The sequence below is a fragment of the Anastrepha ludens genome, chromosome 6 (assembly GCF_028408465.1).
Source record: "Anastrepha ludens isolate Willacy chromosome 6, idAnaLude1.1, whole genome shotgun sequence".
Lineage (NCBI taxonomy): Eukaryota > Metazoa > Arthropoda > Insecta > Diptera > Tephritidae > Anastrepha > Anastrepha ludens.
The window spans coordinates 22,909,872-22,924,942 of NC_071502.1; the positions used below are offsets into that span (position 1 = coordinate 22,909,872).

Below are 15,071 nucleotides of genomic sequence, written 5' to 3' on the forward strand. Positions count from 1 at the left end.
AGAAATAATGAAGGGTAGACGGAGAGAGAGATACAAGTGAAGAGCCATAATGGCTAGCTTGGCCCTGCGATGCAATGCTTAAACGGCGGTACCGCAGGGCAAACTAAAGCTACAGAAGTCAGAGTTAGGGTTTAGTATATACGTAGGTGTACTGTTTCGCAAGTCCAGTTTAGTAGTAATACTGACTGTGCGTGGTCCCGAATGAGGTGCAGCCTTAGCGATCAGTATGAATCGTGCATGCCATCTATATTGACGGTATCTATGTAAGATTCCCCCTTCGGATAAAAAACCAAAAAAAAAAAAAAAAAAAAAAACACTTGTCTTGTATCAGGTGTTAAAAGCCAACTTTGTGCAGGTCTGTAAAAAACGACTAAAATTTTCTTTTTTTACAATACATCTAACAGCTGCCTTAGTTCTATGATCTTCTTTACATTGGCATATATTGCGGGCGCAATACTGAAATATTTCACTAATGATTTCTTGAGTTCCAGGAACAACTGGATATGTATAATATAATAAATTTATCTCAAAGATTAACTTAGGAATCATTGAGCTTGGTAAGAAACTGCAAACAAAAGAAAGCTTTTGATAAGTCAAAAAACGGCGCGTCATGCCCCGCATGTATATACCCATATATCTATACATAATTTTTATGCACAAAAAGTGGTTCATATATTTTTTCTTCATACCCAAAATTATTGCTCAGCGCCTCTTTTATTAAAAAGTTAAAAAAATTGTATCCAAATAAGTTAATTTACAGCCTTTAAAATCATGAATCGCTAATAATCGCCAACTACCAGCTGTTAACTGCTAATTTATGGAAATTATTCAAGGTGAGAATGAGATCATTTTAATAGCAATTCATGTTTTTTTTTTTTTTTTTTTTTTTAATTTCTGTAAGTGTGCAAAACAGCAAGCAAAATTAAACAAAATTAAATGTTAAATAAGTAAAATTAAAGAAAAAACACAAAGAACGCGTCAACTTCGCAGAAACATGTATTCTTAGCCATAATAACAGAATAAAAACAAGCAGTACAACAACAAGAAGTAACGACAAGCAGAAAAATAAATATTAGCATCGAAAACAAAGCCACGAACAGACATGCCCGTGTACACATCGATGGTTTTCGAGAAAAGTGACACAATTCAAAAATACAAAATACTGAGTTGGGTCAGTTTTATAGATAAGTGACGCGCCAATTCGATCACCTGACAAAACGACAGTAGCGCCATCTCTCAGAATTGCTTCAAGATTCGCTTATGACGCTTTTCCAGATAAAAATATATAAACTCTGTAGTTGATTTTTGCTCTTAACGGCAAAACTCCGAATTTGAGTTAATTTTGAGTTGTGTCGCTTTTCTCGAAAACCATCGCTATGTTTGTGATATGCACACTCGCACATCTGTACATTATCAGAATATGCAAAATTGGCTTCGCTTTGGTACGCAGTAGCTCAGCTCTGACTTGTCGCAATCGAGCATTTCGAAGCGCGAAAGTGGTGATCTGTTTTTTTTTATTCATATTTTTTGATGCTTAGAAACCTGGATACATACAGTAAGTCGCAAAATCGACCGATCAGGAATTATTCGGGATCTAAATTTTATAATTTTTTTTTAGCAAAGTTCAAGATTTCATATCATAATTTTTTAAAGGTAAATAAAAAAGTGTATCTTGCAATAAAAAATATAATTTTTTTAATTGCTATAGAAATTTTCCTTATAAAAATGTGGTTTTCTCATAAAAAATTAATAAAGCATGATAATGAGAAAAACGAAAACAAAAAAATAAGTAAAAAAATGTTTGATCTTTGCAATACAAACTAGCATATTGGGTGTCTGTAAGAGCTTCAGACCACAAAACGGTAATATTGGAAAATATTGGACATGTTTTTGTTATTATAAACTTGTAGAGAATTTCATGACATTTATTTTTTGAATGGCATATCCGACATATTTCCACCGTGGCTACGAGTTACGTGGTTCATACGATCACTGCAATTTTTAACTACTTTCTCCACTAGATCTGGCCATATGGTGTCAATGCTGGCTTGAGTAATGCAATAAATCGATTACTGTGCGTGCTTTGTGACAAGTTGCGCTGTCTTGTCGAAACCAAATATCGTCGATGTTTAGCTGATTAGTTTTTGGAAACGAAAACGATAGCGCTCGCCTTTCCACGTAACGGTAGCTTCCATATTTCCATATTTTTCTTGGCGTTAAACGATTCCTGATGGCTTGTCAAACTGCACTAAACCAAAGTGTCAACACTGTTTCCGATTCTCAGCTGTCAAACCATAGTTATCGATATCGATAGTTCTCATGCAGCTAAAAAAATGCATCCTTTGCAATGAAATAGACAGCAATAAAAAGCCCATTTTTTCATTGAAAAGCCATAAAAAAAGCAATACCTGGTTTTAGATAAAAGTAAATATCAAAAAATCTATCTGAACCTCAAAAACTATTATAAATTTTGTCAAAAATATATCGGGAATTGTTCGTTTAAAAAGCGGGCGTCACACGTACAAGTATGTCTAAATTCCTTTTGCTGGAATGTTGTTACAACTGTCCACTATAGTGTCGCAGAGTTTGAGCGTGAACTGTCAATTAGCTTGTTCTGATATCAGTCAATCGCAGGTGTGCTTTGCAATTTTCACTATGGATAAAAATATCAAACAAAGAATTTTTCTTAAATTTTGAGTTTTGAACGGGATTTCGTGTGCCGAATCATTGAAAATGTTGCAGAAAACCGATGGCGAGTGCAGTTTATCACGGGTCTACGAGGGGTATAAATAAGACTTTTGCAGAGGGCCGAGAAGTCGTGGCAAATTTGCCCCGATCTGGTCGCCCATAAACGGAGGAAAACGTCGATAAGGTCAAGGAAATGGTGCTGAAAAACCATCATTTCAGTTTGAGGGAGGTAGCTGGTGACCTTAGCGTGTCTCACGAATCAATTCGCAACATTTTTCACCCTCAATTGGGCATGAGACGTGTGGCTGCTCGACTCGTTCCAAGAGAGTTAAATTTCTTTCAAAAAGCTCTTCGGAAGAAGGTGGCTGAAAGAATGCTTGAGCAAGTGAATTCGGACCCAACGTTTATCCAGCGCATCATAACAGGTGATAAGACGTGGGTCAACAGTCAACACGGCTGAATGGCGCCATCCACATGAGCCGAAACTATGGTAAACAAAGAATATTATTTGGAAGTTATGCTACGTTTGAGAGAAAATGTGCGTAGGAAGCGGCCCAATTTGTGGAAAGAAAACTCATGAACTTTGCACCATGATAACGCACCGGCTCACAAGGCTCGTATTGTGAGCCCTTTTTTGATCAAAAACTCGACACATATCATTGGACAACCACCGTATTCACCGGATTCAGCCCCTGTGACTTTTTCCTTTTCCCAAACTTAGAGGCCATTGAAGACAATTCGCTAAATGAGCTGAAGATGATCTCTTCAAACTCGTTTAAAAGGTGCTCTGATGACTGGACTTATAATTGGCATTTGTGCATTACTTCGTATGAAGCCTCTTTTGAAGGCGACAAAATAAAAGTTTATTATTAAACAATTATTTTGCGTTTTAGTGAACCATTCCCGGTACGTTTTTGACAGAATGTATACCATTATAAGTAGGTACTTTCTAGAAAAATTCCAAACAACAAAACTTATTGCGATAGTATTTTTTGGATCCCAAAGAGCAGGGCTAGACAAATTTTCACGAAGTAAAACAGTTTCGAACTCAGATTGATCAGCTTTACTATCGGCTTTCAGCATTCATTCTGATCTTGATTTTTTATTTTTTTTTTGAAATTTTGAAAAGTCGAGCCAAGAAGCACCGAGAGATTTGGAAACTCATAAAACGCTCATTCGCAAAAAAAATTGCTTTTTTTGTGCGGCCATATTGATTTAGCAATTTTTGAGTGTTTTTAGAAAAAGCGGATAATTTAATTAAAATTCATATCGTACGAAATATTAGGTTTGGGTAAATATCCTATGAGTGTACCTATGCACCATGAGTACTTTCCATCGGGCCAGACAGTCAATAATGAATATCATTTATCCATTTTAAAGCGTTTGAGAGATGCTGTACGTCGCAAACGGCCGGAAATGTGGGCAAACAATTCTTGGACTTTGCATGATGATAACGCGCCATTGCAGCGAGCACAAATTGTGCTGGATTATTTAACCAAACACCAAGTAAATTCACCCGTGCGACTTTTTTTTGTTTCCCAAGTTGAAGTTACCACTTCGTGGGAGGAGATTTCAGCCGATAGAGGAGATCAAAGAGAATGCGGCGAAGGAGCTGAAGGCCATCCCTTCGTCGGCCTACCAGGAGGGGTGCACGGAGGACTGGGTTAAACGTTGGCGCATGTGTGTTGCTTCATACGGGTCATATTTTAAAGGAGATAAAATAAATTTGTTTGAAATTTAACTCTGTTTTATTTTATTTAAGCATTCCCGGTGATTTCTGATCGATACCAATAGTTCTTTGCCGAAAGGGTCATTTAGCATCTTTTTTTCATAGTCTACATAAAATCGGATTGGGGAGGCCGCTAGAGGGTTACAAAAATATAGAAAATTATTTGCCGGATTTTTTTTTTTTCTCAGACAAAATGTTTATATAAAGACAAGTCCACAGAAAATTAAACAAAAACAAATGTGTTCCCTTGAAATATCCAGCAACTTCTAAGTTACCGTGATGTGTACTTGTACTTATATGGGTTCCGGGACCCTCCGGTGTTCAAGGAAACGAAATTGCCGACGAATTGGCCAACCGTGGATCAGCGGTGCCCCCACAGGGGCCAGAGTCAATAATCGGAATCAGTTCCGCAGGAATCATAAATTGGATCAGCGATTATGTAGGCAATCTACATAAAGGGCGCTGGTTTGGTCTAGAACGCTGCAGAACTGCAAAGTGTTTTGTGACAAGTCCGAACAGAAAACTGTCAAACTTTATACGAAAACTTAGAAGGAAGGACGTTCGGTTGAGGGTCGGTATCATTACAGGACACAACCCATGGGGTTAGCATATGACCACCATTGGAATCATTGAGGAGCCGATGTGCCTGTCATGCTTGGAGGATGCGCATAGCACAGAGTACTTTCTCTGTGAGTGTCCTGCCTTTGCTGGAACAAGACTACGAGTTTTCGGTTCCGATGTCGTGAGACTGAGTAAAATTCGTTCTCTAAAACTAGAGGATATTTACAGATTTGCCAAAGAATCTGGAAAATTCTCACAGGACTAACTATCTCTATCTCTGTCTCTATTCTTTCCTATCTCTTTCTCTGATATTTTTCTCCTTCTACGCCCTTTCCAGAGCTTCAAATACAATGGGCTTTTTAGCCTGAGTGTTTTAGGAGCCACCAAATCCCCTGGTACTCCTTGGCTCGACATTTTCAAATTTCATTTCACCGTGAGTTGAAAACATTGCTCTCATAAAAAGGCTTTTGCACTGTGTAATTTATTATCGCACAAATATTATTTTTCAAAAAACAAAAAAAAGAAGCAAAAAATAAGTAGAGAATAACTCAATGCCACAATATTACGCATTTACATAGATATACAAGGTAATATTGTAAAAAAAAAATAAATACAAGTGCGTGTATATTCGTGACTGGTAGGGCATCGCTAATACAATTTTCGTAATTTTTATGTATTTTGTTTTTCTATGTTACCTGCGCACATAAACCAATTAATGTCTTCCACCGCAGACAAAAGCCGAAAATTCTGCAATTCAATTAAAAGTTGCTTATCGCTAGCCCACTAGGCCGGTTGCTAACTGAGTAAAAAACCAAAAACCCAACTCGTATATTTGTTCTTCAACGGACCGGTCATTTGCAGAAAAGTGAATGACTTCCTTCCTCAACATTGGCGGCATTAGATCAGGTGAATATAAATCACGAAAAAAAAACAAAGCAAGAGAAAAGGCCAACAAGAAATTAGTTGAAAAAATAAACAACCTGCGTGTATGTATGTGGATGTCTGCAAAGGTTTATAAAAGCCACAAGGCAGTACAAAAAATAATACCATAATTATAATGGCATAAAATACGCTTACGGCTATAAATCCAAATGATTCATCACAAATGGCTACATTTGGTTAGCCACGCATGCGCTACCCAAAATACAATCCTTCTTTACACTGTCAAGCTAAATGACTGACTGACGACTGCACACAAAGCCAGCTGAGTTGTTGTGCCTCTGACTACTACGAGTATAAATGACTGACTGACGTGACTGGCTGTGCACGAAACCTTGCGAAATTTGGGTGCGCATGTGCGAAAGCCAAGTACAATAGAAACGAGTGTTTGAGTGCACAGCCAGAGGCAGGTCTTGCCGGGTTGCTCGACTGTTATTTAACTACGGATTTTAACTATATTTAACTATACTTCTGTAGGTATGTTTTTTGTGGGTAGGGCATTTGCAGTGACTGCCGTTCAAGAAGAAAATTGGATTATTTGCGCTGAAACTGAAATCGGCTTAAAAGCGCGGGTAAGCGCAAAGTAAATATGGACGCACCCCTTGCTTTTGGCAGGTCTCCAACTAGGTATCATATTACCTGTATATATACATATATTTACATATCTATGGGTATATATATTTGTCTCTCTACATATACATACACTCGCTGATATACAGTCAGTGCAAAAAGTTTTGGCACACTGACTTTTTTCATCAATATGGTATGGAAATATGGTTTCTACTACAATAAAAGCCGTATTCCATAAATCGAAGCTTCAAAGTTTGCATAAAACACCAACAACTTTTCATTCATATATCGAACTTTTCACTCAGATTCCATTTTATTCAAATATAACCAAGTGCACGTTTAAAATTGTTGAAGATTTCTGGATTTCTAGTGGTCGCTCTGTACGGCCAACTCGCTAAGACCTTACAAGTCCGTTGTGATACTACTGTGCAACACTGGAACCACATTTACTTTTCTTCATAAAACCATTTTGTGGCTCCTATGAAGTGCAGGATTCAGTTCCGAACAGTTCAGTAAGAGCATTGGAAAAGCATCTACCTAAAAAACCTGATTTTTGCGCAGACTTTTTTAGACCTTCGCTAGTCTCAAGGAAGAAAACTAACACTCTATACGGCGCTCGCCATGCCTGTCCTAACGTATGGCGCAGAAGCTTGGGCGGTGGCAATGTCCGATGAGGTGTCGCTTGGTGCGTTTGCGAGAAAGATTCTCTGGAAGATTTTTTGACCTGTGCACGCTGGCGACGACGAGTATTGCAGGCGATGGAACTTTATGCAAAATACGGTGTAATGACGTTTGTGGAATGCCTAATTCCAAAGAACGACGAGGAATGGACAAACCTGGGTTTTCTTCAACACTTTCGGCTACAACCGCAATATTTTCGGCTGCTTCCCAACAGCTCGAATTTTTTCACCAATTTCTGTATTGCGGTCCGACAAGGACCCTCAAATGTTCGAGTTTTAAGCACCGTCTCTCCCAAATTTTCACCATTTTTATAGTGCATTTTAATAATTTCAATGCGTTGTTTAAGGGTGTATCGTCCCATTTTTATTAATGGCGTAGTTCCTACTTGTCAAATATCAAAAAATGACAGCTTCAAAAGTGACATCTACCGAAATAGCGGGCTACTCAAAATAACACCTGTTATTGGAAAACCCTTTAGTTTTTATTACGGCATGCGCATTTAGATTCGTAGCCACTTCTTTTATAGCTAGAACTTTTGCCTGATAGACGCTGAAGTAGTCTGGTAGTTGAACAGATATTTAAAGTCCTAATTCCTTTAAAAATACTCCATTGCCAACGTAAATTAAAAGACGAGACGTTCAGTTTGTAACTTTAATCATTCGTAAGTGGACTTAACAGTTGTGGTTAAAAATTCGGTAGTTCTTCCAGCGCTTGGTAAGCCGCGATTATTTCAAAGCTTCTCGAAAAGGCAATATGTTACAAAAGCAATGTTTGAAAATGAGAGGAATGAGCGGATTCGAAATTAGATACATAAAGATTTTCACTCAATAGTTACAAACACTCAATTTTACTTAGCCGAGCTGCATTTTGATGCTAATGATGGTGTTCACGGACTTGGTAATAAGGGGTATTCTTGGATCTCACCAATAGCTAATTTTATTGTGTAGCTTGGAAACATCTGTATAGAAATTAAATGCTCCCTTGTCCATGGTTTTAACCACTCTTTAGGTGAGTCTAGGAATAAAGTGGTCCATTTCTTGTTAGAGACTATTTAGAAGACACAAAATAAAGGCGTGGCCGTTTTTCCGTTGAATTTTAATAATATTACTATTGATGGTCTCTGTTAGTAAGAATATGTATGTATAGAAGTGTCACCAAAAAAACAAAAAAATATTAAAAATCTACTGGAATTCTCAGCAATTTGAAACTTGCACCTTGTGACGCTTGAGCCGAGCTTCTCGTCCTACATGTATAGTAGTACGAGTCTTAATGTTCTTTCCACACATAGAGATACCTACAGTTTTATGGCGCCTCCGAATGGCAGGAGCTTTTTCAGGGCAGAAATACATTCAGAAACTTGCCATTGCCTGCCGAGGGGCGACCGCAATTAGATACAACTTTTTCTATGATTTGGTGTTTCAGGCTCGAGGTTTTGAAGTTGGGTACTACCGAATGGTTCCAACCCATTCCGCTTCAGCGGTCATCCGTGAACTACAGGTGGTATGAAATTACGCCTCAGAAAAAAATTTAAAAATTCTGAGTAAAAGATTCGGAATTCCGATGAAAATTTCATGTATTTTTTGGAATATTTTCGCAGAGTTTGAAACTGTGACTTATACATATGTGCACTTGGATGCACTAAAACTTAAGGGGAGAGCCTGGTTTATGAGGTCTAAAAATTGCATCTCTTTGCGATTTTTTTTAAGAAAAAAATTAATTTAGCACTGCAAAGTTTTTTCTATCTTTTAATGAACATTTAAAAAATATAAAAAATTTTTGTACTGCTTAAAATAAGTTGAAAAAAATGTTTAACATAGAAATAAGTAGAGCGCTGCAACGCTGGAGTTTCCAACTGGAGTACAAGATACAGCTCGTAATTATTATCTAAAGCAAAAAATTCAAATGGATTTCTAATAAATAATTATCATGATTTTTTATTCTAGATGAACTAGAAAACTGAGAGAAATTCCAAAATTTCCACTTTTTGGAGGTTTTAAAGAAAAAAATGCCTTTCTATAAAAAAAATTCACTTCAACTTGGTATAAAAATCTTGAAAAATTTTTTTGTATCTCTTTTGTTAGTTCAAATAGAAGAGAATTTAATACGAAAACGAAAAAAAAGAAATGATTTTTTTGACCTCATAAACCAGGCTCCCCCCTAATGAGCTACATACCTGCATACCAGAAACAATTTTTTTTTTTTTTTAATTTTGTTGAAAATTTTGTGATCTTTTTAGTGTTGCATAAAATTTGAAAGTTTAAAATAAGTCAGTTTCATTGTAGTGTGAATAATAGTTTTAATGAAAATTATCAAAAAAAAGTTTGCCTAAAAGACGCTACAAATATTAGAAAAAAACTCGCTGTGCCAAAATTATTCTGACTCACTGTATGTACATATAAGTAAGCACATAATGGAATATGAACTTTTTTGTTTAAGAACTTTATACCAGTTTTTGGTACAGCTCTTAATATTCTCACACATTTTTTTGTATCATATATATCTATGTTTGTATGTATGTTTGTACGTGTGTATGTATGTATAATTTTCAACTTCAACTTTAACACATTTTCCATTGTTAAATTGTTTGCAAAACTAGTTCTTAAATATTTTTCTGATTTTGCCTCAGTATTATAAATCAAAAGAGGTGTAGGTATGAAAGTGAAAAAAGTCAACTGAAAAATTAAATTAGCGACTCGCTAATTACAACGCAAATTAGTCGAGTTTAAAATACATCGCAAAAATGGGCGGGAGTGACGAAAGCGGAGTCATATCCGTATTTAGCATTATGTCAATCCCATAATTATATTTTCAACAATATGCAACATGCACACAAACATGGATTTTTGGTATGTTTGCCAGAATAAAATCTTGTGGAGAAGCCAGAGAGAGAAGCAAATGAAAAGAAGTTACGTGGGAAGCGCGATAAGTTGGAAGTAGCGGATAGCATTCGATTAGTAAAAAGTTGTTTCAATTAGTACGCGAATACCATGAAATCCCGCAGCTATGCAAAAAGTAGACTCATAAACTAAGTCAGCGATTGTAAATGGCGCTACAAAATAGTAAAATAAATGCCTAGCAATTCCTAGTAAAAAGTTAATAATTAAAATAAATGGTACTCTGTTTTTATTTTGCCATTTATAACACGTAATTCCGCTAATCGAATTCCTCGAATTCCGAAATTACTCGTAATATTTTGGTGGGTGCTTGTATTACGAGTTAGGGAGGTTTCACTGAACATAGAACATAAACGGTAGCAACCTGCGCAGGGGGCAGTAAATTAGCTGAAAACTACAGCTGTTATGAATAATTGCCGCTCATGAACCTATATTTTTACCATTTATTTTTTTTTTTCATTCAATTTTTTTTTCTCATGAAAATATATTACAAAAAATCTAACAAATTTAAATTTGGTTGTAGTATTCTGAAAATTTAAGTGGCTGAAAATTCGCTTGCAGCTTTATAGTTTTTTTTGTTGTTTTTTTTTTGCCGGTGTTTTTTATTTGCTCCTATTAATTTGAGACTTAGCCTTCGTCCACAGAAAGTAACAAAGGAAGTTTGAAAAAAAAAATTTATTCAAAACCAATACTCACAATCGACAATGGGCAGGATCTTGTTGGTTTAGCTGCTTTGATTGCAGACGCGTTGAGTCTGTCAATTAGTGACGTCATCCCACTGAGCGCCGGCACGCCACTCCTCTTGGTCGCACCAGCATCTACACCGATTCTATCAGTTTCCGTTGTCGCTGCCGTCGTCACTGTCGCCGCTGCGCCCCCAGTGCTTGTTCCCACTGGCTTGGCCGCACCCTCAGCACTTGTGACAGCCGGCGTAACGCCATGACGATTACGTCGTATCTTTGGTAAAATGAGGCGTACAATGAAGCCATAGTTGGTGGGTGCGCTGAGAATGCGCGTACACAATTTCCGTTTCTCGGCTAAAACGCCGGGTGCGAATTCGAGTATTAGACTAGATTCTTTGCCATCGCTTTCGATGTAATGCTCCTGTTGAACGCTGCAGATTTGCTCGAAATTGGGATTAGTTAGGAAATTTATATCTGAAAGTGAACAGGGAAAATGAAAAGAAAATTAGTTAGAAAATTTCATTGGACGAAATTTATTTTAAAAAATAATATTCTTAAAAATATCTGAAAAAGTATTATACTTTTATATAATAAAAATATTTTGAAGTGCAATTCAGCTGTATAAGATTATTCAAGCAGAATGCAGCTACATTGTGTATTATAAATTTTTCATTCGTCTAGCGGAAATGCCTCAAATTCTTAACGGGCTTATGAAAGAATTTTTTGAAATAAAGTGCATGAACAAAGCTCCCCTGAGCTTCTCATATTGCTAAAAATGTTTCATTCAGCAGATTTATTCAACAGATTTATGAAATTATTATTAAGATATACCCTCACATTTATGAGTCGTCATTTCTGACTTCTAAGCCCCCAACTTTTACCTTAAATTACACATACATTTCAAGCTTCAGCGCCCAATCGAAGCTATACTCGATAACACAGCTACAAAATTTCATTCACTTTAACCCCCATTAAATATGAGCCTATGAGCCTACTGCCTATTAACGATAGTTCCGGCTGTACTATTAAGCAATGCAATGGGCGGTTTACCATTTTTTTTTTCTATTATATTTACACTTAGCTTTAAAGTAAGCTACGAAATTTCTAAAGGCAAATCTTCAAATTTTAAAATTGTATTGCATTGTCAGAAGCTTGGCGAGTAGGACTAGTAATTCCTGTATTTATAGAAAGAGACAAAAACTCTTTGGGAAAACTTCCATAGAATCACACTTTTAAACACCACTCAAACAAATCCTTCTCAAGTATTCTAGCTGCCAGACTTTCTAATCAATTTTAGGCGAATACCAGGCTGGTTTGCGGCCCAACCAATCAACGACGGATCAAATTATTATACAGGGCCCGGCGGCACTCGAAGTGTAACCAACTTCAGACCGCTCGCGCAGCTGATGCATGGAAATCAGCTGTCTGTTAGTTGGCTAAATGACAGTCCAGAGTAATGTTTACAAGCACGCGGAAGCATTTTGCCGAGAGTAAACGCGAAAAAAGAAAATCTGTAATGGATTTCCAACGTAATTATGTGATTGCATTATATTCGGCTTGAAAATCACAACCAGCGATTGTTCGTGAGCTCGAGCCCCTTAAAGTAAATAAAGGTTTTGTGTATCGCACCATTACTCGTTACAATGCAACTGGTAGCATCGCGAAACGTTATGGAGGTGGTCATCAAAAGACTCCAACGTCACGTGAAATGGTTCAGAAAGTGAAGAAGCGACTTGGGCGAAAACCCTGACGAAGTGCCAATCAAATGGTGAAAGAACTGACCGTAGCATTCGCCGCATACTGAAAATTGATCCCAAAGTCAAGCCTTGCTTACCAAAACCAGGACACAGTAAATCCATTGTTTCACAGGCTCTATGGAAAGTAGCGCCGTCTTATTAAAACCAAATTTTCTGTAGATCATGCCCTTCAATTTCCAACATCAAAAATTCTTACATTATGGCGCGATACCGTTCGGCGTTCGCCATTCACTGTTACAGTGGCGCCAACCTCGTCTTTGAAGAAATATGAAATGAAATGAACGCAGAAAAAATTATCTATTTCATTTGACAGTTTTGGCAGTTCATTTGGAAAAAGTAGCTGCAATCTCACCACACCTTACTAGAGTTTTTGTCTATTGTGAGCTCGTTCAAAGTACTTTAGCTGCAAGCAAACTAATACTAAGGTAGTTCAGTAGCAATAGGTTTGACTGTACGGTAAATTTAGTTATTCACACTTTCTAGAATTAGCATGTCACAAAAAATGTTCTCAAATGATGTAATTATTTAAATGCCTGATACATAAAAATGTATGTATGTATACATAAATCATTCCCTTAAATATTTTTATGAAATTTTTTTTTGCCCTTATTTTTATTTTTATTTATTTTTTATTTTTTTTATTTTTGTTTTTTTATCGATAATATTTTTTCTGGGTCATGCAACTTCGAGTGGCCGTGTAAATAATGCATTTTTAATTTTCTTATATTTATTTATATTTTTAAATACAATCGGCTCCGTTCGTTGACAGCAATCACAAATTAAGCGATGCCGTATCAATTATGGCTTGCCAGTGAACGTGTAAATTTTGTTCGAATGCATGCACTTACACATACACACACAAGTAGATGCATGTATATGTATTGTAACCATTTGGTCATGCATTTAAGCAAACATTTGTAGATCTGCATCGATGGGAAACGTGCCCTACATTTCGAAATATTTTTTCATATTTGCTTAGGCTTTTAGTAAGAAATTGTAAATAAATCATATGTATGCAATTCAGGTATACATTTTTTTGCTTTTGTTCACTGCTCTCGAAAGCTTGGGGCCTCGACAAGACTCTTCCATCGTACATGGTTCTGTGCTGTTGTTTTTGCAACGTCCCATGAGATGTCGGCATCTGCTAGTTCGGGCAGTATCGACCTTCTCCAAGTGTTTTTTGGACGACCGCGACCACTGCTCCCTTACGGGTTCCAGTATAAAGTCTTTCTAGTGGTGCTATCTGGTGGTTTTCTAAGCGAGTGATCTGTTCATCGCCACTTTCTGCATTTGTTTTGCCTAAGGATGGTTTCCTCGTTCTTTAGTCTCCACAGTGCGTCGTTATGTATTATGCAGATGATGCGGAGCATTTGTCGATGAAGGATTGTAGCCTCTCTGTGATGGTGTTAGAGACCAGCCATGTTTCGCTTCCGTACAACAATACGGACTTCACGCATGTACCGAGTATTCGTAGTTTAGTGCGCCTGAAGATTTGAGAACTCGCCAATGCTGTATGCATTCGCCGGAACGTCGCACTTGCTTTGCTTAGGCTGCAGTTGACATCTTCATGTGATCCACTATCTGCCGTTATGATGCAGTTGAGGTTGCAGAAGCTTTAGACAAATTCCACATGAGCATCCTCAACCAATATCTGCCTTGCGTTACTATCGTTAATTCCCATAGCCTTGGTCTTGGCGATGTTGACCTCCAGCCCGACAGTGCGTGCCAGCGCGACTAGTCTATCCGCCTTCGCTTGCGTGTCAAAGAGTTTATGAGAGAAAAGACAGATGTCATCGGCTAAGTCTAGGTCCTCAAGATGTCTGGTGAAACTCCATATGATGCCATTTTTGTGCAGGGTCAATTGGCTCATGACGTCATCAAGGAAGGGCGACTGTGGAAAACCTTCTCTTACGACTGCATTGATAGTGAATGGATCGTGAAGCGCTGCCATTCCGGAGTTCTCGTAGAGGGCTTTGATAAGGCGGATTATCTTGGCGGGAACACCCTTTTTACGCATTGCCAGCCACACTGCGTCTCGTTTGATAGTGGCGAACGCCTACTTAAAGTCCACGAACAGCATATAGAGCGGGGAGCGCCACTCAACTGATTGTTCTACTATAATCCGAAGTGTATTGGCTTGGACATTACAGCTTCGGTGCGGCTGGAAACCAGCTTGCTTGTCTCTTACGGAGCGTTCGATATCTTTGAGCCTGCTTTGTATGAGCGCGGCTACAATTTTTTAGATGGTGTCAAGAACTCATTAATATTTTTAAATACATTTTTTTATAATAATAGCCAGGTGATTAGCCTTGGTTGGCTTCACAGTAGCCTTTGACGGCAAGACAGGTTTCCACTACATTTTCGCGAGTTTCAATGAGTTATTTTGGCATAGATATATATTAGGTATTACCAAACGCCTTTGACACGTCGAGGAGTAAAGCAGAGCATTTTTTTCACTTCAAATGCATTCTCGAGCAATCCTATGGACTTATAGTCGAATGTTTAGTGCGGCATTCAAATTAGTGCCCAGGAGTTATATTTTCTTTTTCAATTATTGCATAAATTCGTT

At 37.5% G+C, this 15,071-nt stretch overlaps 1 protein-coding gene across 1 annotated transcript in view; it reads right to left on the minus strand.

Moving 5' to 3' along the window:
- Window positions 1-15,071, minus strand: part of LOC128868083 (uncharacterized) — a 106,438-nt gene that overhangs the window by 23,032 nt on the left and 68,335 nt on the right. The window contains exon 2 of the mRNA XM_054109815.1: window positions 10,759-11,219. Within this exon, the coding sequence (XP_053965790.1) occupies window positions 10,759-11,219 (461 nt within the window). The remainder of the gene's footprint in view (window positions 1-10,758; window positions 11,220-15,071) is intronic.